The 25695-nt window shown below is 35.9% G+C and overlaps 1 protein-coding gene across 15 annotated transcripts in view; it reads left to right on the plus strand.

The window, feature by feature from the left end:
* ARHGAP28 (Rho GTPase activating protein 28) overlaps window positions 1-25695 on the plus strand; it is a 177935-nt gene that overhangs the window by 112164 nt on the left and 40076 nt on the right. For 8 of the 15 annotated variants that reach the window (XM_019755792.2, XM_074340329.1, XM_074340334.1 and 5 more), the window contains 5 exons: window positions 42-134; window positions 5436-5528; window positions 12042-12131; window positions 22589-22673; window positions 23428-23570. In XM_019755792.2, the coding sequence (XP_019611351.2) occupies window positions 42-134; window positions 5436-5528; window positions 12042-12131; window positions 22589-22673; window positions 23428-23570 (504 nt within the window). The remainder of the gene's footprint in view (window positions 1-41; window positions 135-5435; window positions 5529-12041; window positions 12132-22588; window positions 22674-23427; window positions 23571-25695) is intronic. The other 7 variants (XM_019755795.2, XM_074340337.1, XM_074340326.1 and 4 more) reach the window with 5 other exon arrangements.

Consider the following 25695-nt stretch of genomic DNA (forward strand, 5'->3'; position numbering starts at 1 on the left):
GAACATGCTGAATAAAAATGCACTTTCATTTTTCTCAATAGCCAGATGATTTTTCTTGTATTCCAACTCCTCTTTTGGATGCGACCCTGGATGAAGAAGGGATATCAGCAATTCCCTGCAGAAATGGTCAACTGGTAAGATGAAGCAAGGGGAATTGAGAGTAAGGAGGTTAGAAAAAGCAATTATTTCAAGGCAGTCAGGAACACTTGAGGGAAAAAATGCCTGCTTACCTTGTAACAATGAAGAAAATGCAGACTCTTAAACTCAGGAATGAATAATGAAATACTCAATTATTTAATTGTTATCGACAAACAACTACATGGTCTATCTGTACCTACAATAACAAAAACAACCACAGCTGCATCTACAGCCGTAGCCAGAAGTCAAAAATGTGGGGCGGTCGTCAACTAAACTTTTGTCCTCTTTGCTGAGCACATGATGGAAAAATCTTGCACTACCTTCCATTTGGCTTTCAATATTAATTTAATTCTCACCATAAGAACTATTTCAACATTTCAGTTCTTTTCTAAATGTAAAGATCCTGTGGGGAGCAGAACAATAGCATGATAGCATCCTAAATGTATACTCGTAGCAATAAGTGGGAGAAAGTGCGCTGTGTAGCACAGGAGCTAGACATTTTTCATTACATCACAGGAGGTGAGACACATTTCATTAGAGCACACCTTTTCCGTTTTAGTTAAGAGTTTCAAAGAGTGCTAATGTGAGTTCATAACTGCCAGTAAAGCTATCTCAGAAGAGGCTTTATTTTTGTGGATGAATCTCAGGCCATGATTTATACCACTTGGCATGAGGCCTGGGTCCTCTTATGAAAGTGGTGCGCCCTCTGTAGGAGATGTAGAAGGCTGTGGGTTTGCTGACGTCTGCCTCCACTTGGACTCCTGGCTGCAGCAAATTTGCAGTGGGAGACTTTCTCCTATTATACTTCAGTATGTTTCCTTCCACTTAGCTCTGCTTTTCGTCCTTCCTAGCAGAAGAGGGATTCTTTGCTATTCTAAAATAACCCTTTACCACCCTTGATCTGATGAAGATGAGGATGATGATATTTAGTTCCTCTACAATTTATTTTCATCTTGTGTACATTTTACATGTGGCATTCTATCAGGAGCTGCTGTTGGTCCCTTCCAAAATTCTACTGAAGGGATCGGATGTGGCCAGTTTGTGTTCAGGCAGCCCTTTTGTTACTGAGGGTGTAAACCACGGTCTGGAAGTGGAGCCTGGTCAGTTGGGGGTGTGAGAAATCCTGTTTTGTAGATTCTGTCTCTATTTTCTGATTTCGTTGAATTTCTCATGAGTGTTAACTCTAGTCAGAGGTTTCTACATTTTCTGTTGAGTTGGAAGCATGTGTCCTCTGGTCTCAGGTTGTCTCCTCAGTGCAGGGAGTCTTATATACGTCATTTCCAAACAGGACACTTAATTGGAAGTATTTGTTCCTCTCTGCCTGCCCTGTCTTCCTTCACATCAGCCACTGTCTCTCCCCTCCGCCAGAGAAGGGGCAAGTCAGAGTAGACACTGGGTTTGTGTGAGCATTTACCCCACCTGACTCTACCTACAATTTGATTGCCTCTTCTTCACCCCATAGGTGGGGAGGAATTCCTGCCCTAGGGTTATAGGGATGGCTCAACACACGACACCCGACACTGGACAGATAAAATCAATAGCAACTTATTAGTCACATATTATCACAGCCTGGGTGGGGGAGGACAACATATACCACAAAGAGCCACATGTGGGGTGCATTTGGGAGCAGAGTAAGGCAGGCTTTGTAGTAACAAGAGGGTGAGGTGCCCCCTGGTTCCCCTGGGGAGGATATGATTGGCTTATTTGAATAATTTCAAAGGCTGGCAAGGAATGGAAACCCACCACACAGAGATAATCAGGAACTGTGTCTGCTCCCCTGGATAAGGAGCATTCTCTGGCTGGGGTACCTTATCTGGGGGAGCAGAATGGGAGGAGGACTTGCAGGTAGGCCACTCATGGCTTTCTTGCTTTCACCAGATGTCAAGGCAGCGCGTAATAGTGGCCTTATGTTAGATCTTAAGCCACACTGACACTCCTACCCCTAGCTGTGGACTCGCATGGTTAGTGTGGATTTCCTCTTTTATCACTATCACTTTTATTTCAATTTCTTGAAGGTCTTAACCCCTTTTAAAGGTTAATCAAGGGGCAAGTATGATGCCAAACACCTGAAGAAACTTCTCACTGAAATGGAAGAAAATTTAAGTTTTATTCCAGCCTCACCCCTGAACTGCTCACCGGTTTATAAATGAAAAAACAAGTACAGTTGACGCTTGAACAATGTGGGGGTTAGGGGTACCCACCTCCCCTGCTGTCAAAACTCCCTGTGTAACTACAGTCAGCCCTCTTCATAAGCTGATTCCCATCCGCTAAATTGACCCTTAAAGCACAGTTTTGAATTCCACAGGTCAATTGAAAAAAAAAAAAAAATCCATGTATAACAGTGGACTGGAGCAGTTTAAACTTGTGTTGTTCAAGGATCAACCGTATTATTCTTTCTCACAGGAGAATCATGAGGGCTGGTATTACAGAATGACTGTAGAGAACAGTAAAAATATTAATTTGCATACTCACATATTACAAAATTTTACGTCTTAGCTGATTGCTAAGCAAATCTGGCAAGAACTATCTCTGGATACTAAATTGTCATATCCAAAAAGCTTAGTCCTAAATTAGTGTGTATCACAATGCTGGACCCTAAATTAATTTCTTTCAGATATTTATACCTATTAATCTGTTTGCTTTTTCATATAGTGTTAATGTTGAGAAGTCCAATGCCCCTTTACAGTTTACACCTTTATTTATATCCTGCTCTCATTTTTATATTTCTGGAAGCTTTTTGGGTTTATCATTATTGTTGGAAACCTGAACTGTCATCAAGATGTGAAATCGTGTTTTTTTTTCATTATGATCAGCACTCAGATTTTTGTTTCTGAAAAATGCTCCTTTCACTCTGAACATTCTCTTCTGATCATTTCTCTATTTCATTTCCTCCATTTTATTTTTCCTTTCATAGCTTACATTAAACCCACATATCTCTTAAATTTTATATTTTCCATCCTTTTTTCTGTTTGTTCTATATACTAGTAGATTTTATCTACATCATTTTGTTGATCCCTAATTCTAATTTTTGCCATGACTAGTTATATTTTAACTGCTGTTGATTTTTAAGAACTCTTCTTTTTTCACTGATTTCCTCTTTACTGTTATAGTTAGTTCCTGTTATGGATACAATAGCCTCTCAAATCTCTCTGAAATTATTAAATCATTGTAAGCTGCCTTCTCTTCCCTCAATTACCTCTTTCTCCCAGAGTGTTTATCACTATACTTCTTTTTCAGTGTGTTAATTTTCTCCATGGCTGACTTGTTCGTGTTTATTTTCTCCAATGACTGATGATCTTTGGTGATTGATTTATATTTATTAATGAATTATATTGACTAATTAATGACTTAGGTTATGTTATTGCTATATGACTTCCTACCATTATATAGATATTTTCCCTCCAAACATTTTCTTGACCAAGAGGGCAAATTTTGGGTCCTGTGTAAGTCAGTAAGGTATGAGAATAGTGCATGAATGGAAGTTATTTTAACAGCACACGTGTACGAGTGCTCACACAGACACTCCTGACACATGCATGCACACGCACACACAGCACATATCTTCGTGCCAAAGGGAGAACAGTGAATGATTTCCTTTCTTTCAATCCCAGAGAAAGCTGATGTTTTCCTTTTATTCTTTCATCTGTGTCTTTTGTGGAGGTCCAGAGTGACCTGAGATTGAGGACTTTTGGTCCCAACCCTGGACATTTTTCCAAGACAGGTCGTTCACTTCATTCAGGGAGCTTTTCTTGGCTTCATACATAACTACTTCCTGCTGTTCAGTATAAAGGCAGCGGTTGAGAGGTCTGTCTGGTCCTTGCATTGGGAGAACACTTTACAGTAAGTTATCCTGGTCATTGCCCTGGGGCCTCTACTGCACTTTGTAATTTTCACTTTGAGCTTGGTTGTTCATTTGTCTATTTGCTTTTCCTGCATCTGTTCTTTCCTTGCCAGTAAGTTTGTCGTACGCTGTTTTCAGTCTAACAATTTCTCTACAGTTACGAAATAAATTACTTTTTATTTTCCAAGAATTTCTAACAATTTCTGATTTGTTACTAGAATACTGTTGGTTTCCAGTGCCGCTTTTTCTAATTTTTAGTGACTGGGAGTGGTGCACCCTCCGTCCTCCATCCTGGCCTATTTCTTTGTAGCACCTCCTTAGCATTGTTTCCACTTCAAAATAGATGTGGGATTTTTTTGTTTTTGTTTTTTATTAATATAGTACATACACTTTTGGGACAAGTTTGAAAATACAGAAAAGCAAGATGAAAAACAACAATTTCTAAGGTCTCATGTAAAAGTTTATGATTCCATTAATATTCATTATGTTTAATTTTGCAAAATGTTGCTTCAATCAGGAAATAGAATATTTGTGTTTTATTTTGGGAAATACCACTGTATTGCAAGTGCTACTAAAATCTTAGAGCATATACAATAGCCCATCATGATCAGAAGTCTCCAATACACTCCCTGCGTAATGAAAACCAGAGCTTTTCCAGTATTCTGTGAATGAGAATGAAATATTTGTTTCAGTCATATGTGTTTGTGAGATAATCAATTGAATGTATTTCTAATTTCATAGTTAAAAAAATGACTATTCTTGCTATTGATTTATAAATCATTGCAAAATATATTCATGATGTCTGATGTTAAAGTAGCATTGTTTTATCAGTAAACTACATGACTTAAACAATTGGAAGTTTATTCTCCTTACAACATAAGAAGTCTGAGGCTGGTATGGCTGATATCCTCAGCACGGATCTTCCAACTTCTTCATTCTTACCATTCTGCTCGCCTTAGCATACAAGCTAATATGTAATGCTTTTAGGGTGTCTGGGCATCACAAGCACACGTCTTTGTTCTGGAAGAAGCATTAGACAGCTGATTCCATCCACTTTAACAAGAAAAGATTAGCCTTTCTGGATGCTTCACCAAGTCTACTCTTATCTCATTGGACATAAACATCACATGATCACATTTAGTCTTTTTAGTTAGACACAAAGCATCTTGGAGCAAAATCATGATATTCGTAAGTAAAAAAGAAAAGTGGATTTTGGCAGGCATTTAACAGTGTCTGCTCTTGAGACCAATTTCTATTATAGTGCATGACATTTATGAGGATCAATATAATTATGGATGAATTGGTGAATGGTGTGACCATTGCACAGTGGTCATTAACTCTGTATAGCTCCACATGGCTGCACATTTTTACAGGTTCTAGTGTATGCATAATTTGAATAAACATCACGTTGGGACAGATATGTCTGGATAAAAATGACTTTCACTTCTCTCATTAGCCAGGTGATACCTGTGACAACCATCCTACTCAGTTGGATGGCACCCAGGAGGAAAAAGAGGTGCCAGGAGTTATCAAAACAAGTGGTTCCTTGGTAAGTTATAGCAGGAGAACTGGAGGTAGGGATGAAAGAAGAGTCTTTTCTTTAAGACAATCATGCAAAACTTCAAAATAATGCAACATAATTAGATGGCTATACAACCACAGCTGTCAACATACCTATGTATCTATTTTTAACTGATTTGTAGGAAGACATTCAGCAGTAAATGAATCCAAGTTTAATACGTTAAATCCACAAATAACTGCATGCTCTATAAAAACAGATACAGACCCAGAAAAACCAATGATTGGAGGCATTTCTTTTTGACAGATCTAGTTCCTTTACATTTTTTCTTTTATTTAAAAAAAAATTATCATCAGACTGTTAGTTCCATTGAGTCACATATCCACCTGTTGGAGCAACAGCAAGAGTCCTTGAGTTTCCTATTGTTTTCCAGAGCATGGAGAACATCAGGCCCCTTCTGTGGACAGTACTTTTCATCGTAGGTGTCCAACCCCCCTCTTTCCTCCTTACCCCCTGCCTTTGTGCAGAGCCACTTCTACTCCCCACTTACCCAAAGGAGGGCAATGTCAGATAAGCCTCAGGGGAATGATCAAGCTTCTGTCAATTTGCAAATGTGAACAGTTGCTTTACTTATGGTTTATCCCAGAGTCTTTTCTCACATCTGTTTCTGTTTGCATTCCTATGGTGAGCTATCTTTTCTCTCCCTCAGTGGAGCTTATGTAATCTATTTTCCCTTTTATTTTTCCACCATCATGGCATGGTTCCTCTTCTAACTTCCTCCCAGAGAGAAAAAAGTAGAATGCTGAATCCCAGGAGGTCTATCTTCCCTGCTGAGAGGGTATTGGGAAGACACTTACTGAATTGAACACAGATGTGATTACTGACGTCTTCAGTCATTTTCCCTCATAATCAGGACAAGATAGTAGCTGTCTTTTTCAAAATTTTCTCCATTTGCTTTCTTCTTTGGTGCTGTTTTGATGCGGAGGGAGATGGATTTTGGAAAAGAATTCACGTTATTCCTGGAATATCTTTCTCCAACCATCACTCCTGTGAGTGCCGCTGGGATTCTTTTTTCCTAATTTTTGGTTAAGTTTTGTTGACTCTACTAGGTTTCAGGAGAGAGATAATTGGTCATTTGATATAACTCTTCCATTTCCCTATTGTAATATAATCCCTATTGTTTATAGCAAACTGCTTTTGATACTAAAAATTATCCACAGTCTGCTGGTATTTGCAATCTTGAGTTCCCTTGACTTAACCACACAAATCCTCTAATTCTGAAAACAAATCAACTTTCTCTTTCCAAAACATACACTGAGTTTTCCAGCAATAAAATTTTGTTCAGACTTTTCTCATCTTTTAAAATGGGCAAAAGATTTGAATAGACACTTCACCAAAGAAGATATATGGATGGGAAATAAGCTCGTGAAAAGGTGCTCAGTATCATTGGTGATTATGAAAATGAAAATAAAGCCACAGTGAGGTATCTGTACATACCATGTAAAACAGCTAAATTTTTTAAAAAACTGACCACACCAACTGGTGCTAGGGATGCAGAACAACTAGAACTCTCATACATCACTGGTGGGAATGTAAAATGGTCCATGTACTTTAGCAACTAATTTGGCAGCTTCTTAAAATGTTGAGCATATACCTACCATAAACCTGGCAATTTCCACCCATAGATTATATATATTCACACAATGACTATCCACAGGTATTTATAGCATAATATTCCCAAACTGAAAACAATCCAGTGTTTTCCACAGATAAATGGATGAACAAATTGTGGTAAATGTATACAATGGAGTACCAGTCAAAAAAAGCAATGAAGTCTTGATATATGCAACAGAGAAACAAAATGAACTATGGATATGCACAACAGAGTTGGATGGATTTCAAAATAATTATGCCATGTTAAAGAAGCCAAACAAGAAAAGATTCAACTTATATAAAATTATAGAAAAATGTAAACTAACCTACAGTGATAGAAGATTAGTGATTGCCTGGAGACCTGGGTGTGGACAAGGAGAGGAGGAAAGGCTAGATGACAAAAGGGGCATGAGGACATTTGGGGGAGGTGCTGGTTTTGTTGTTTTGATTGTGGTGATGGTTTCATAGGTCTATATATTTGTCAAAACCTATCAAATTGTATACTTTATACTATTTAAATTTGTGCAGTTAATTGTATGTCAGTTATACCACACTAAACCTCTTAAAAGAGTCCATATGTTTTATGATTTCATTAATACTCAACATGTTTATTTTTCAGTAAGCTACTTACAATAAAGGAATAGCCTTTTCGTGTGTTATATGTGGTTGCTTCTTGATTTTGAATCACAAATGCCACTAAATGTGGGTGTTTATAAAAGGCTTACAATCCAATCTGCAATCATTGCAACCCTACACTACGAATCATTTCGTGTAAAAACATTTTCCTTCTGTGCAGTTGACATGAACAAATTATTCAATTGAGGTGTTAGTTTTCCCAAATGGCAATCAATCCAGTTTATTTCCAATGTCTTAAGTGAAAATCAAATAATTACACTTGCTATTGATTCACTGCAAAATACAATCAGACCATCTGTTGAAAATTATCAGTTACATCTGTTTGCTTCATAGAAAAGAAAATCCAAGGAGCCTTGATTTAAACAAGTAGGAGTATGTTTTAATCACAAAACAAGAAACTAATGATAGATATACCAAGGCTGGTACAAGTGCAATACAATGCAATGCCAATTTTAGCATGACCTTCTACTTTTTTCCTATCATGCTGCCATCTTAATATGTGGATTTAATCCTTATACTTGCGAGATGGTCAGCAAACTCTGGATATCATGTTGATGTTCCTATAAGGAACATGTGCCAACTGACTGTCCATTATTAACAGAAAACTTTTGTTCTCCTGGGAAACGTGTACAGTAGAATTTCTCTAATTTTCATTGAGCGACTGTTACACTAAATATATTATTTTTTTCTTATTTTAGTTGCCTGAATCTCATTCCTTTATAAATAAGCTTTTTAGGTTAATTTTGTTTGCCCTCTCGGCAACTGTTTTTGAATTTTGAATTTATTGCTAGAGTTCTGAAGATTCACAAGGCTCTGCCCTTTATTTCATTCATCTTAGTGAGTCCTTTCCATCTAAGAACTGTTTTCTTTCTTCAATTTCTGGGCATTGTCTTCTGTTATGTCTTTAATTATTCCCTGCCCCCTCCCCTCCACATTTTCTATGTTCCACCCCTCTAGAACACATATTAAATGATTCTTGCTTTGCTTGAAGTGGATTTCAAGATCTCCTAAATTTTCTGTCATGCTAGTTTATTTGCTCTGTTTTCTAGATTTCTTCAAGTTTGTGTTCCAAATTACTATTTTTTTTCTTGGTCATTATTGTATTATTTCTTAGCTTTTCTCCCTTTGTAAATTTTAGCAAATTTATTCATAGTTCCCAAGAATTTGTTTTCTCTCTGATGTACCCCAAGATAGGTTCTTGGTTCATAGAAGCAACAACCCCATAAGTCAATGTGAAGATAAGAATTAAATTATTTTCAAGGACTCAAATCATTCTGATATGTTTTTATTGTGGTATAATTTACAAAAAAATAAATGCATACATTTTAAGTATATAATTCAATTAGTTTTAACAGATGTTTGCACCCATATAACCACATTCAGTTAAAATATAGAAAATTTCCATCACCTCAGAAATTTCTCTCAGACTCTTCACAGTTGATTGTCCTCCCATTCCTGCAGAGGCAAGCCCTCTCGTGGTTTCTAATGCCTTAGGTTAGTTTCACTTTTCATGTAACTGGGATTATAAACGTAATATGCACTTCTGTATCTGGCTTCTTTTGCTCATAATAATTTTCAGATTCATCCATTTGTTGCTTGTATTAGACATTTGGTACTTTTATTACTAATATTCCATTGCATAAATACATCGGTATATCTATTCACCTGTTAATTGACATTAGGATTGTTTCCAGGTTTAAGCTATCATGAATAACGTTGCTATGAATATTCGTGTAATATAAAGGATAGTATATCCTCATTTCTCTTGGGTAAAAATGCAACATAATTCCTATTGCAAACACAGCCACCCAACAGCCCCATCACCCGTAGCTCTTACACTCCGCATGGATTGATTTAATAGGTAAATAAAAACATGACTAAATCCTATCCTGTAAAAAGAAAAAAAGCATCTACATGCAAAAATAACAACAAAAGTTTGTTTGTTTATATCCTAAGTAGAAGATGTTGTCAACTAAACCTTGGTCCTTGTTGGTAAGCTCATAAAGAAAAAAACCCAAAAAACAGAATACTACGTAAATATTTTTTTCAGTATTTCAGTATCAACTAAGATACAAATACTTAGTTTTTTTCCAGTTATTTTCCAAATGCAAACATCTTGTGTGGAGAACATGTTAGCTTTTGGGATGTGAAGCAGTAAGTGACGCAAACAGTGAAGTGTCTGCCTGAGTGTGTGTACCATCTGGTCAGGGAAGTACACATCTCTCCTTGGGTGGCAGCAAGTGTCCTTAGGTTTTAGGTTTCACTTCCAGTGCAGGCAGAGCTGACCAAGACCATGGATCCTGGTTGTTGTTTCCTGTGCAGCTCCCCAGCCCCTCGCCCATAGCCCTGTCTGTCAGAATCCTGTCAGCAGCAGAGTAAGATGATCTGCCAAAGACTCCATCCAAGGAAACGTAGGACAGAAAGTGCTCTACAAGGCAGAAGATGTTAGCACACTTTCAGGTGCAACTACAGTTCTCCAGGCCCGTAAAGTTCTCTGCAGAGTTATTGGTGTATGATTAATTAGTGTAGGAAATTGCTGTGTGTTTCCTTTGCTATTGACTAGGTCAATTTTCCCAAAAGCCTAAAATTGTTGATTGTGTTTTGTAAGTGAATGGGGTATACTTAACTTAAAGATGCATGGAGGGGGCAGGTAGGTTAGTAAACACTCCCCAAATGCAAAACCAGTGAAGGGAATGAAAAACTAATTCATTGCTTCCAGTCAAAGCTGATTTTATTTTTCAATCTCCCCTCTATGTCTTTTGTTGTGGCTTCCTAAGTTCCCTTTCTCTTAGACCACTATGCTCACACTAGGAACCAATCCACCCTCGAGGAAGTTAGTTCATTTTACGTAGATGGTATTTTGTGTGTTTTTTTTTAGTTTTTTTTTAAGGGTTATATTTAGGGGCTGTCTACATATTTAAGGGGGAGAAGTCTACTTGGCTCCTCTTTTGTAAAGCTTTTTTAACTGTTGCCTGTAGCTCTTTCTTACTGTGTACAATCTATGTTATTTGTTTGTTTTTCTCTTCCCACCCTAGAAGTTTCCTTTGAAAATTTTATTTTTAAATTCTGCTTTTAGGTAGAGGTTTTTATTTTACTACACCAACTCCGTTTGCTTTTCATCTAGAAATTTCTATCAGTTGATCTGTACAGAATTCTTTACTGGTCCCAGTGCTACTAAAAATCTGTTCCTTTAAAAAATATATTTTCTGCCATTTTTAGTGATTTGGGGTATGAGGAGATGTGATTGTTAATTCACCATATTAACTTAAATCTATTTTACTATTTTTTGTGTTTTATTTGTTTCTTAAAAACAGTTTCTTGTTCATTTTATAAAGTGATGCACACCATCTATAGAAAATTTGGAAAATACGGTCAAGCAAGATGAATAACAGTTTTTTTAAAAGACAATGTATGTTTTCATAAGTATCAACTATATTCAATTCTGTAATAAGGTTCCTTCAGTAAAGGAAAAAATACTTACATCTTAATTTCAGTAAAGCCATTGTAGACTAAGGCAAAAATCTCTGAGTTCCAGCCTTATAAATGAAAAACACCTTGGTACTCTTGATACTGAATTCTAATCACTGCAAAAGATAGTTTTAAGGTCTATTAAAAAGGTAAGATTAGATGAGATAAGTTTGTGTTTGGCTGCATGTAATAGGAAATTAGGAGTTGTTTTGCTTCTCATTAAGAGACGTGGTCCAACCCTGACAGGGTGGCCACATGATACCCCTTAGCATGGACCCAGCCACATTCGATCTTCTGTCTGTGCCATTCTTCCTGTGGCCAACATCCTTGTTTGTACAAGATGCCTGGCAACTCCAGGCATTCATCCATGTGCTGTCATGAGTGTATATCAGCTGACCTTGTTCTTTTTGGTCAGGAAAGCCTTAGCTTTTCTCGAAGCACTCTTGCAAAATTACACTTAAACTTCATTGACCACTCATGTCACATGATCATTCTTAGCTGCAAAAGAGCCTGGACATCAAATTCTTTGGTTTAACATCTAACTCCCTGGAACAAATCCAAGATATTGTTAAGAAAAATGGTGTTTGTGGCAGGCAATAGAAGTGTTTGCCACAGAGGCCAGTGTCACAGGGCATTTAGGTGGCTCACAGTAAAGATCCCTGAAGGGCTAGATGCAATTTTCTGGGTCCAGGCAGACATAACTTCATAGATTGCCACACATATCTAAATATGTACACATAGCAAGTATTTGCGTGAATAAGAATGGTACTTTATTTCTCTATTTAGCCAGATGATGCTTCTCTCAACAGTACTACCCTTTCAGATGGGTCCCAGGATGAAGAAGGGACTTTTGCAGTTCCCAGGAGTGGCTCTATGGTAAGTCATCGCATGTCAAGACAATTGCATATCAGGGCAAAGTATAGGTTCAAGGCAAGGAGAAGCAATTTCTTCAAAATAGATAAGAAAAACTTGAATTAAGATTGCAAGGAAACCACAGCTGCCAATAGACTCATCAACCTGGTAACGATTAGAAAGGAGGAGACTCAAAACTGAGGGATGAGTAGGTCTCAGTTTAAAAGAGGACTTCATAAATTAATGCCACTGCAGCCAGAAACCAAAGGATGTTCTTTATATGTATCACGCAGGGAGGAATTTGTTAACTTTGTTCCTCTTGGCTGAATTCACACACATGATCTGGCCTAACTCTCTGCCATCTTATTCCAGAAGTCCTTCTACCTGCAGGATAAATTAAAACCCCTCATCCTGATATCTAAGGATTTCTACTATTGTCTACATTTCCAGCCTTAGCTCTTGGGACTGATCCATGGAAACCCTCCACTTCATACAAAGTCACTCACTTGGCCTTGAGTAACAGAACCTATACTTTGCTTTGTTAAAAACACTTGTCATTCCCTCTCTCCCCACCTCCACTGGGAATCCTCACGTGGTGTCTCTGTGCAGGTGCTCTGGCAGGGATGATATAATGGACCAGAAGAAGTGAGAGACCCTGTTAGATTAGGTAGTGGTTCTCTAATGGCAAGTTGATAGGCAGCAACAGATGGCACTTCAGACAGGCAGATGGGGGGGGGGGGCACATTCAGATGTCCCTGTGGAGTAGTGGCTTCTCCTCTGTTGTCCATTTTGAAGCACAGGATAGTAGACATTCGCGTGCGTGACACATTCCCAGGATATCCCCATTGTTCAGGGGCATAACGCAATTAGCCCCATGTAAATGAGCTTTTCTGTTGTGTTTTTAGATTTTTGTTTATGGAGTTGTTTTGTTGCACAGTGATACATATAAGAAACATAAAACAATGTGAGTAACTTCGGTCAATGAGTAGTAACCTAGCAATAGTACTACAGGTGTTGGCACAGATAGGCTAAGGGTTACCCACAATGTCTGACCTATTGGCTATAAATTCAGCCCTTATTGCCCATATAAGACCATGCATTGGAATGCAAATGAGTATGTCTCAAATAATAAAATCCAATTCACCTTCCTGGTTAATGAAAATAAGTCATTCACAAACTCTGGTAAGTACTGGAAGTGAGCAGTTACCTGCTATAGACCTTACACTGTTGTGCTGTGCCCCTGTGACTGGGGATTCCTGCTCTAGGTTCTTGCTTAGGATACTTTATTTTGTCTCAGCTGATGGTACCCATGTGTCTAAGACCTAAGTGTTAGCCTCCACTCTACCTACCCTCCCGCTGTTACTGAAACCCGTGGATTTTATCATGTAAATAGAATATTTCTACTCTTTTCCTACAACTATTTCCTTAGTATTGAAACTCATCATCTTTCTATATTGCTGAAGTAGCCCCTAAGTGATCTCCCAGACTTTAGCTTATACCCCTCCAATTTATCTTTCCCACAGCTACAAGTTTTGCTTAATGCCCACAGTGGTTCCCCCACACCTTCTAGTTCAGGGGTGCCAAAACTGCGGCCCGTGGGCAAACTGCGGTCCGCAATCCATTGTTAATTGGCCCGCAGCAAATTCCAAAAATATATTTAGTTTACTTAAATAAACCAGGTGAGGCAATACATACTTCACCTCGAGTGAGTGGCCTGGCTGTTTGTGTATTTTACCGCATATGGCCCTTGGTAAAGAACGTTGAAAAAAGTTTGGACACCCCTGTTCTAGTTAATGCAAAAGCTCCTGACATGTCTGACCCCTCATCTGCCTCTCTAGCTGACTTTACCAACCCCGGCATTTTGTATAAACCAGCAACAAAGGACTGAATATCGTGCCAGGCACACACCAAGCAAAAACTGAACAGGGATGTTTGCACAATTGAGTTGCTACAGCAGAGATAGTTGGATAGGCCTTGTTTGTTTTGTTTGTTTTTATTTTTTAATTAGTTTCAGGTGTACAAAACAAAATAATGATTAGACATTTACACACATCACAAAGTGATAACCCCAGCAAATCTATTGCCCCTCTGACATCGTACATGCTATTACAGTACCATTTGGCTATACTCCCTATGCTGTACTTTACATCCCGTGACTATATTCATATATATGTATATACATATATGTATAATAGTAGACATTAAATATTATTCTATATTAGTTTCAGCACAGTGGTTAGGCATTTATATAATTTATGAAGTGATCTTCCCAATAAGTCTTGTATCCATCTGACATTTTACATTATTTTTTACATCATTTACCTGAGTTTTTATGTTATTGACTATATTCCCCATACTGTATTTCACATCCCCATGACTATTTTATGACTGCCCATTTATACTGCCTAATCCCTTCATCTTTCTCACCCACCCCCAATCCCCTCTCATCTAGCAACCATCAGTTTGTTCTTTGTATCTATGAGCCTATTTCTTTTTTGTTTGTTTATTCTGTTCTTTAGATTCCACATATAAGTGAGATCATATGTTATTTGTCTTTCTCAGTCTAATTTATTTCACTTACTATAATACTCTCTAGGTACATCGATGTTGTTGCAAATGGTAAGATTTCTTTTTTTTTTATGGCAGAGTAATATGGCATTGAATAAATTTACCATGATTTCTTTATCCAATCATCTATGGATGGGTATTTCATTGTTTCCATATCTTGGCTATAGTGAATAGCGCTGTGGTAAACATAGGGGTGCATATATTTTTTCGAATTAAGAGTTTTGGATTTCTTTGGATAAATACCCAGGAGTATAATTGCTGGGTCATAAGGTAGTTCTATTTTTAATTTTTTGAGGAATCTCCATACTATTTTCCATAGCGGCTGCAACAATTCGAAATCCCACTAAGTGCACGAGGGATTGTTTTTCTCTACATCCTTGCCGGCACTTGTTTGTTGATTTAGTGATGATGGCCATTCTGACAGGAGTGAGGTGGTATCTCGTTGTTTTAATTTGCATTTCTCTGATGATTAGTGATGTTGAATATCTTTTCATGTATCTATTGACTATCTGTATGTCCTCTTGGGAGAGATGTCTGTTCAGGTCCTCTGCCCATTTTTTAATTGGATTGTTTGTTTTTCTGGTGTTTTTTAAAATAAATTTTGGATATTAACCCCTTATCAGCTGTATCATTGGCAAATATCTTCTCCCATTCAGTAGGATGTCTTTTCATTTTGTTGATGGTTTCCATTGCTATGAAAAACTTTCTCAGTTTGATGTAGTCACATTTGTTTATTCTTTCTTTTGTTTCCCTTGCCCAAGGAAATATATCAGTAAAAGTATTACTAAGGGTAATGTCTGAGAGTTTACTTCCTATATTTTTTTAAGAGGTTTATGGTTTCAGATCTTACATTTAAGTCTTTAATCAATTTTGAGTTTATTCTTGTATATGGTATAAGAAGGTGGTCTAGTTTCTTTCTTTTACATGTATCTGTCCAGTTTTCCCAGCACCATTTATTGAACAGATTGTCTTTACCCCACTGCATATTTTTGCTTCCTTTGTCATAGATTAAATAACCATATAGACGTGGATTTATTTCTGTGTTCTCTATTCTGTTCCATTGATCAATGTGTCTATTTTTATGCCAATACCATGCTGTTTTGATTACTAAGGCCTTGTAGTTTAATCTGATATCAGGTAACATGATATCTCCAACTTCGTTCTTCTTTCTCAGGATTGCCGTGGTTATTCGAGATCTTTTATGGTTCTGTGAAAACTTTAGGATTATTCTAGTTCTGTGAAAAATGCCATTGCTATTTAAATAAGGATTGCATTGAATTTATATATTGCTTTGGATAATATGGACATTTTAACTATATTAATTCTTCCTATCATGAGCATGGTATATGTTTCCAGTTATTTACATCTTCTTTAATTTCTTTCTTCAATGTCTTATAATTTTCTAAGGACAGGTCTTTTACTTCCTTCGTTAAATTTATTCCTAAGAATTTTATTTTTTTGATACAATTGTAAATGGGATTGTTTTCTTAATTTCTCTGATAGACATTATTAATGTATGAAAATGCAACTGATTTCTGAATATCAATTTTGTATCCTGCTACTTTACAAAATTCATTTATTCTAATAGTTTTTTTGGTGGAATCTTTGGGGTTCTCTAGGATAGCACTTGTTTTTGAAGCTTTTCCATAGCATTTGACTACAATTTTGCTTCTGATAAGAGTGATGCTAGTCATGTTTTTTCATTTCTTCATTCTTTGCTGTTAGCTTCTCCAAATCATTGGTTCATTGATTCATTCATCCATTCATTCATTCAACAAATACTTACTGAGCACACATTGTCTGCCAATAAGATTCCTAAAAATTTGACAGTGTAAGAGAAAGAAAATGATCTCGTGTGGCAATTATAGATAGAACTTCCTGGGGTAAGTTAATCACTCAGATTTTTGTTTTGTTTTCATTTTTTCTGAAAACTGATTGAATGCTGATAATGACATAAATAAAAATCTCAGCAAAAAATTTAAAAAAAAATCTCATTGGCACCAGTCTCCAATATGCCTTACTTTAGTTTATTAGTCAGAATATCTTTACTTAGAAATAGTAAGCAAATTGGTTAGTTGATAGAGTAGCCCACAGACACCAACTTAACCCTTAATGGACCTGCACTGAAAATCATTCTAGGACATCTTACCACAAGGTAAACACATTTTGATTTTCCTACTTCTTGCTTATAAGAAGCCACAGGCACCCCAGTTTGACTCCCTAGTCTCTTCTTGATCGTGGTATTTCCAGTAATTCAGTGAAGTGGTGACAAGGGCTACAGTGGACCTGTACATGATGCCTGAAGAGGTAAATCTCACCTGTGAAGATAAATTCCCTGGGACATTTTACTGTCATCTTCAAGACTACAGAGACTCCCAATAACTTACCATATTAGAAATTTATGTTATGCGATGGTATAAAGTAGGCAACCTAACTTTATCTTTTCCAAAAGGATAACCTTGGCTTCACCAATACCTTTTTTCAGTCTTTCCTGTTTTCCACAAATGCATCTTTATGATAAGTGAAATATCTCTATAATACAGGGTTTAAATTACTATGACTCTGTATCTGATTATTGAATCTGTCACTATAAATTCATGATCTGATTGTTCTGCATCAAAATGTTCTTCCCTCTTCTCAGAAATTTCCACTTTTAAATGAAATTAGAGAAGACTTATTACTACCCATTAAAAAAAGCTTGTTAGGACTCCACAAAGTATTTCATTGAATTTAAAGATTAAAGCCAGGGGAAGAATTCACATCTTAAATACTGCCTTCTCATTGAGAAACAATGATTGCGTTTTTTTCATTTATCTAATATCATTTATCCTTCAATAAAACTTCATAATTTTCTTATATTTTTTCCTTACACATCTTTTCACTGGTTAATTACTGGGAATTTAATGGTTTTTCACTGGTGTTTTAAATGTAGGGTTTTTTCATTATATCTTCCTTTCTGAGAATTCTTTTTTACTTCTAAGAGTTTTTTATTTGATTTTATACTTGGTGCAGATATCATCTGAAATACTGATTTTTATTTACCCAATCTTTAAAATAGTTATTCATCTTATTTCTTTTCCTTGTCTTATTGACTGACCATAATCACCGTAATATTGAATAATAATTATGGGGACCTTTTGATAAGTTTTTGGTTTTCTCATGAATTCTTCTAAGTTTCATCATTAAGTTGAGTATTTGTTCTAGGTTAATGAGCCTCGTACTTACTTTATCAGGAATGGAAGTTGAATTATATTAAATGATTGTTCATCATCTATTAAAATGAATATATTGTTTTTCTCCTTTAAACAATTACTTTAAGAATTACATTGATACGTTTTCCTTTCTTTTTTTAAATTAAAGTTTATTGGAATGACAATGGTTAGTAAAGTTACATAGATTTCAGGTGTACAATTCTGTAATACCTCATCTATATATCACATTATGTGTTCTCCACCTTGAGTCAGTTCTCCTTCCATCACCATATATTTAGGTTTTTCTAATATTGACTATAATTTTGTTACTTAGATAAAACTTACTTGTTGTGTTATATTATTCATTTATTACACTACAAAATATGATTTACTACTGTTTTAGCATTTTTAACCACTAATCTAATAGGTGGGGATAGTGTATGTATGTCACACACACGCACATGCGCGCGCACGCGCACACACACAGAAGGTGCCAAAAATGTATACACATTTTAAGAAAGGAAAAATCTGTTAAAATTACACTGATGGTAACCACTTTGAGCATCTCTCGTAATTGCAGAAGTCAAATGTGACTTGTAGTCATCTTTTGTTATCAGTATATATTGAGTATTATAATACAATTTTAATACAGTTTTCTTTTCTTAAAATGTGTATACACTTGTTTGGCACCCTCTGTATATACACAAATATATACACAAATTTATTTAGGTGTATAATTTTTAGGTTTTCAGTGAAGCTAGCTATTACTCCTTTTTTGTTCCTAACGTTTATGTCTATTGTCTCGTTCAGAACTGTAAATAATTGCCTATATCAGCAATATTTTTAAGAAGTCACTACCTTTAATTAATGAAGCCTACTTTTTCTATTGTAGTAATTCATTTAATCCTTATTAATTTTTTCATTCATTCTTGGGTATACTTGGATAGTTTTTTTCTAGTTTCTTGGATTATAAACATATTTCATTTATTTATAACCTTTCTTATTTGCATTTAAGTTTAAAAATTAATCTTTCAGTAATGCTTTAACTATTCTCATGGATTTTTGGAATTTAATGGTCTCGTGGTCTTTAACATTTAGTTTATAATTTCATATGTGATTTAATTCTTAATCCAAGATGTCATTGGAATGCCTTTGTAAATTCACATTTAGATAGATTTTGTGATTGTTATTATATTTTTTATTTCAAAATTGATTGCATATTTGTCATAGAATGGCTTATCTAAGCTCATCTTTGGGGAATTTGGCACAGTGGTTGTAAGATGTGGATTTATCAGTTCTGATGCAAGTGCAGAAGAGAAGGAGCAGGAAGCTTATTATCTGTATTGACTCAAGCACAGGCAGCTTTAGTACATAGAGTTCTAACACATAGAGTCAAACCATGAGCAAAAACTAAGCAGCCAGTCAGGAAGGTCAGAAATATCTCCTGAGTCAGTGAATTTCTGACTGTTTGCTGTGGAAAATGTTTGGTATGGTGTTTCTTTAATGTGAAGGGAATATCAGATAGTCAAAGTCTAGGTTTCAAAATTTTTTATTAAATTTATTTGGGGTGACATTGGTTAGTAAAATTATATAGGTCTCAAGTGTACAATTCTATAGTACATCATCTATATATTGTATTGTGTGTTCACTACCCTGAGTCAGTTATCCTCCCATCACCATATGTTTAACCCTCTTAACCCTCTTCTACCATGGCTTCCCCCCTTACCCTCTGATAACCACTAAGCTGTTGTCTGTGTTTATGAGTTTTTGTTTCTTTGTTTGTCTTTTTTTTTAATGTATTGGGGTGACAATTATTAGTAAAATTACATAGATTTCAGGTGTACAATTCTGTATTACATCATCTATAAATCCCATTGTGTGTTCATCACCCAGAGTCAGTTCTCCTTCCACCACCATCTTTGTTTGTCTTGATCCTTTATTGCTTTCAATTTTATATCCCACATATCAGTGAAGTCACATGGTTCTCAACTTTTTCTGTCTCACTTATTTCACTTAGCATGATAAACTCAAGATCCATCCACATTGTCACAAATGTCAGTATTTCATCTTTTCTTATGGTCGAGTAATACTCCATTGTCTATGTCAATATGTACCACATCTTTGTTCAGTCATCTATCGAAGGACACTTTGATTGTTTCCATGGCTTGGACAATGTGAATAAAGCTGCAATGAACATTAGAGCAAATATCCTTAATGGGTAAATATTTTCAGATTTGGAATTTAAACTAATAATCTCCCATACTCGATTTTTCAATCCCAGTGCAGTATGATTTTAGCAGCAGAGCAAGTTTTGGTAGCAAGAAAATGTTGCCTTACTTTATCATTTGAAGCCCCAATGTGAAACTCTTGTGGTTGGGCACATAAGGAAATAATAGGATCTATTATGGACAAGCCATGGGAGTTTATTTTAAACGGGAGTGGTATTTATGCTTGAAATACATTAAATTCATTAGTATTTTTTAAATTATGATAATGTTAATATGTTTAATGGGTGAATAGATGTTTTAAAACTATGAATAACAAGCACCTAGCCTTTTCACTCAATCTATTTCAAAATTCAAGGTCCATTTATTGGCAGGCTGATCCTTTTCCATTTTCACCATGTCTTTCCCCAGATTTAACACATGAATGGTCTTTTGTTTATTTTGTTCTGTTTTGTTTTAACCCTTATGAGTCTAAATATCAACTCCTCTACATGACTTTAAAAGCCTTCCATAATTTGAGCAGACCCTCTTGACTATTGTATTTCTCGTATTTTATTAACATCTTGCCTCAATTGCTGGCTAACCAGCCTCTCCGTAATCCCTTGTAGCTGAAATGCTTCAGATATTTCCATATCTGAAATTTATACTACTATGTTTGGGTTTAATGCTTTTGCCCACCTCTCTCTGCCTTTATAAGTCCTTTTCCTCATTCCTTGCATTCCAGCACAAGTTCAGCCACCTCTCCAGTAAAACGTTCTGGGCTGCACCTCTTTCCTTTCCATTACTCTCCAATACACACTTATAGTTGTATTATAGAAATTCTCTCTTAACAGTGACTTGATTGTATTTTAATAATGTTCCATAAATGTTACTCTGTTCTGTCTCATTATAAATAGGCAAGAACAGGGATCACAGTTTAAACTTCTGCTTCTCGAAGAAAGTCCACGAATAATTTACAAAGAGCAGGCACTCATTTTGTACAATAGGCTAACTTCTCCACTTTACAGATTAAGAAATTAACGTTTTAATAGGTTAAAGCATCCCATCCCATCAGCTGCAAGCTCTACGTAAATGTCTCTCAATTTTAACGAGTGTTCTCTCCCATAGGTGAGGTATTTTAAAGTTTAATAAAACATTTCTTTTTCAGAAAACTTAAGGAAACCACTGAAAAGTGGTCCACATTTTTCTAAAGATTTTAGTGCATGCATAAATCTTTATTCTGTAATGTTAGGTTTTAGAGCCACCAAAAATCTGACTGACAATGAATTATGTGGCCCTAGACCTTTTTGTGTCTTTTCTCTCTTCCACCAATTATGTATTTGGGCATCTACATTTTAACAATTGGCTATATATTCAGATGCTGTTTATGCAGTAAGTGTATCATGTCCTTTGAAATAAAATAGGGAAAAAAAACACAGGCTCAGAATTTGAGGCTCCCTTGTGTAATTTGTAGCACTATAAAGCTTCTTTCATGAAGCAGGTGTTCAGTTATCGCTAAATAAATATGAGAATAAAAGAAACAACATCAGGCTCTGGGGAAAAAAAGAATAGACTTTATCTGAAGAGCATATAAAAGATTCTTGATGAAATAGCAGATTTTCACCCTCATACATATTCACAGATGATAACTCCCACATTAAAATTTATATTGATAGAAATGGTAGAATTTGTGTATAAATTTTTTTATTAGTACATTGAACCTAGGCAGTAACTCGCTTCACAAGGCTCTACAAAGATACGTATTCAATTTCTGATAGTATTACAGGGGAGTGCAATGCTTTGGTAGGATCTCAGTGAAGAAAGTAGCAAATTTATTAAGAGGGTAAACTGAACTAGAAAACGTAATTTTTTGGTATTTATCAGTCTGTATTTTGTAATGAAGGAATTAACATGTTAACAAATTAGTAATAGCTAACCCTCGTATAGTACTACATACCAGATATTATTTCATGTGATTTATATAGGATAATTCATTTAAAATTCACAATAACTCTTTGAAATATGTTCTGTTATCATCATTTTATAGATTAGGGGCCTAAGCAATAAAGAGTTCTAGTGACTTGCTTGAAGTCACATAGTAAGTGGCAAAGCTGGGATTAAAGTTCAAGCACTCTGGCGCTGACATCCCTGTTAGTAACCACCTAGCTATGTCATGACTTAGAGTTTATGACCAAAATGTGTGACCAAGCGCTTCAAGAATAACAAATACTATAATTGTCAAACTATGTGACATCAAACGTTGTAATTTCTATATGTTAAGCGCTAAGAAGACACAGTCATTTTGACCTTGACTTAGTTCTTTGGTAAACGTGTGTGAGCTGTACAGGTCTGAACAAAATGAAGAAACAAAGGAAATCAGATGCAGGCTTTTTATGACATAAAGAATTGCTTTTTGTGAAAAGAATTCTTGTATACTGCAGAACATAAATCAGATTGAAATGCAGGGTAGATTGTATTTATGGTAAATGTTTTGTGTTCATTTTTCCTTGTTTCACAGTCTATTCTTGAGACTATTCCCGATATACCAGTTCATTCCAATGGATCAGCAAGCCCTGGACGGCCAGTTCAGAATTCAGTGAGTGGTGAGTAACACAACCTCCTATTGATATGACCAATATCAATAGGCTGTGTCTTCTTGCTTTTGTGCTGGCACCCAATACAGTTAGCAATGAATTTCTAAAAGCAGAGTAAGTGTGTTTTTCTCCCCATTTTTATTCTACCACCCCAGCATGTACTTCTCCCACCTCCAAACACCCCCGTTCTCTCACACCAGACAAAATTGATTGTGTCAAACGGGTAGCGGATTCTTTTCCTCCTTCATTACCACCGTATCATTTAGAAACTACTCACTTGGGTAGTATCTTTGATTTGGGGCCTCTTTCACAGGTAAGCTGGATCTGTTTAACAGTTGCAAGCAGGCCAAGAAGTAGGCAGCTTTCAAGAATCCCTAATTATCCTTCTCTAACAACAGCAACATTGGGTCTAGATGGACTTAATTTTAATATCATGAGAATATATAGAACTATCCCATTTTTGGACCTTCCTCTGGTAATCCTCAATGCCTTTCATGAGACATAAAAATTAAAATTGAAAACATCAGATTAAATAGAAAGTTTGTTTGGATAGCAATGATAGAAATTTGTTCATATGGAAGTCTAATGACACTGCATTACTGTTTAACTGAAATCATTCTGAGTGAATCTTATGCTTTTCCCTGGATGTGAACATTGTAACGTGTTTATGGAATAACATGTAAATATTTTGTGCTTATTTTACAGTAAATTGTATTGATTCATTAAATGGCATATTGAGTTTTTTACATCCTTTGTTTCTTAGATGATGATTATCTGGAAAAGAACATTCCACCAGACGCTGAAGAGCTATCTTTTGAAGTATCTTATTCAGAAATGGTTACAGTCGCTCCAAAAAGAAATAAATTTAAGAAGTCAGATTTTAAGAAAGAAGACTATGTTTTAACTGTAAGTAAAATCTTTCATAATTATTCCATAGCTTCCTGTGACTTCTCCATGGTGCAAACTAAGGTTTTTTTTTTCAGTTTATTTGTGTGTGCCCAAGGGGATGGGGAGATGCCCCGCATCAGTGTGGTGTAACACTGGGAGCACCACTTGTTTGTACATGCATAGCCTGCCTGGCAGCCCCGGGTGCTTGAATACTGTTTTATAAATGAAATAGGATTTCCAGCTGGCTTGTGTGCTTTCATGCACTTTATATCCTTACTTTACTTATATGTTAATACAGAGTCTAACTGTATACCTACTTGTGCCTCTAGAAGCACATATCAGCATGGGGTATTGCAGAACAAGTCATAACAAGTAAGAGCTTACAGGACAGACTAAAAATTCATCAAAGATAAGTTCAAGAATTATAATATTATGGGATGGGCAAGTAGTACTACATACTTCATTATCCTGAAAGCCTCATTTTATTTATTTATGTGTGTGTGTGTGTGTATGTGTGTGTGTGTGTGTGGTGTGTGTATTATATATATTATATATATATTATATATGTATTATATACATATATAATATATATTATATTATATATTATATATATATATTATATTATAATATATATAATATATTATATACATATATATAATATATATATATATATATATTCAGGAAACTATATCCTGATAAGTCCAATACAGAAACTATGGTACATTGATTTGTTTGCTACTCAATAAATGCATTTGTGGAGTTCATGATGTGGAGCCCTGAATGTTCTGTGCTAATCAGGGCTGACAGCATGATGAGCAGGGCTCACATAGTTTCAGAGCTAAAGGAATGAGTCATCTAGAAACAGGCGTCTTTGCCAAGTGGCCTAGACCATTCCCAGATTAATACCCTATAATGGAGAGGAGGAAGAGGACGGGGTGAGAACTGTAAGACTCACTGAGTGCTTTCTGTAGGCCCCATGCCTCACTAGGTATTCAGTTGCAATCATACCTGTGATTGCTCCCATTTTGAAGCTAAGGCAACTGAGGCCCAAAGAAGCTAAGGAACATACCCAACACCCCACAGCTAGTAGATGGCAGAAAATGGATTTAAATCTATGTGTGTCAAACTCCGAAACCCCTCCCGGTTCCTGAACAGTCTCTATTCTGGAGGGCACAGTGGCATTCTGGGGCAAAGATGGAATCCAGCAGGCCTGGTTTTGGGGGAGCACCTCCAAATCTTTAGAGAGAGTTGTGCAAGAGAGGATGCTGACCCCCAGTTCCCTCATTCAAGTTGTCCATCTCCTTCTGAAGTTTGGTTCACTGGGGTGCAGGCCAGTTTTACATGGAGAATTTTGCATGGGGTTTAGCACATGGTAAGTGCTCAGCAAATGATTTTGGTTCTTGTTTATATTGCTGTTGTTCTGTGTTACTGCGATGTGGGTCTTAGTCTCAGAAAGAATATAAAATAGCTAAGTGTTTAATAGCACACGGTATGCCCAAACCACATTCTATATTTTGTTGTACTTATAAATATTTGGAGTGCCAAGGAACAATTGTTGAATGAATGAATGGATTGATGGATGGTTTCAAAACCCCAAGGAAGTTATAATTTAGGGAGTCCCTATGGAGAATGTATACTTAAAGCTTTGTGATTTAAATAACTATAGGCTTTTTCTACTTTTGCTTTTTTCTCAATACTGGATTTTCCGAGAGCAAAGTATTTATTATATACTTTATCTATATACTTATATATAATACACATATAATTATATATTAATTATATGTCATACTTATTGTATAAAACTTATATTTTATTTTTACTTATATATTATATAAGAACAATCTCTTGCGTTTAAAAGGTCTTACTTCTTATAGTCTTCACAATATGTCTGGATTGTTGAAGGGTTTTTGGTTGTCGTAGTGTATTTTGCTTTCTAGTGTGGAAATGAAGACAATAATAATATCATTGTCTTTAAAATAATAATAGAATTATTTGGCACTTTCTATGCATTTTTCTTTTTAAAGACTCTTTGGGGTCATCTAAATTAGATTTTTAAGGTGCTGTCTTGGCAAGCGTGTGCAATCACTTTCAATTTGGAAATTACAGTCTTTTAAAGTATGCAGAAGAGAATAAATGATGTCTG

The sequence above is a fragment of the Rhinolophus sinicus genome, linkage group LG09 (assembly GCF_036562045.2).
Source record: "Rhinolophus sinicus isolate RSC01 linkage group LG09, ASM3656204v1, whole genome shotgun sequence".
In the NCBI taxonomy this organism is placed as follows: domain Eukaryota; kingdom Metazoa; phylum Chordata; class Mammalia; order Chiroptera; family Rhinolophidae; genus Rhinolophus; species Rhinolophus sinicus.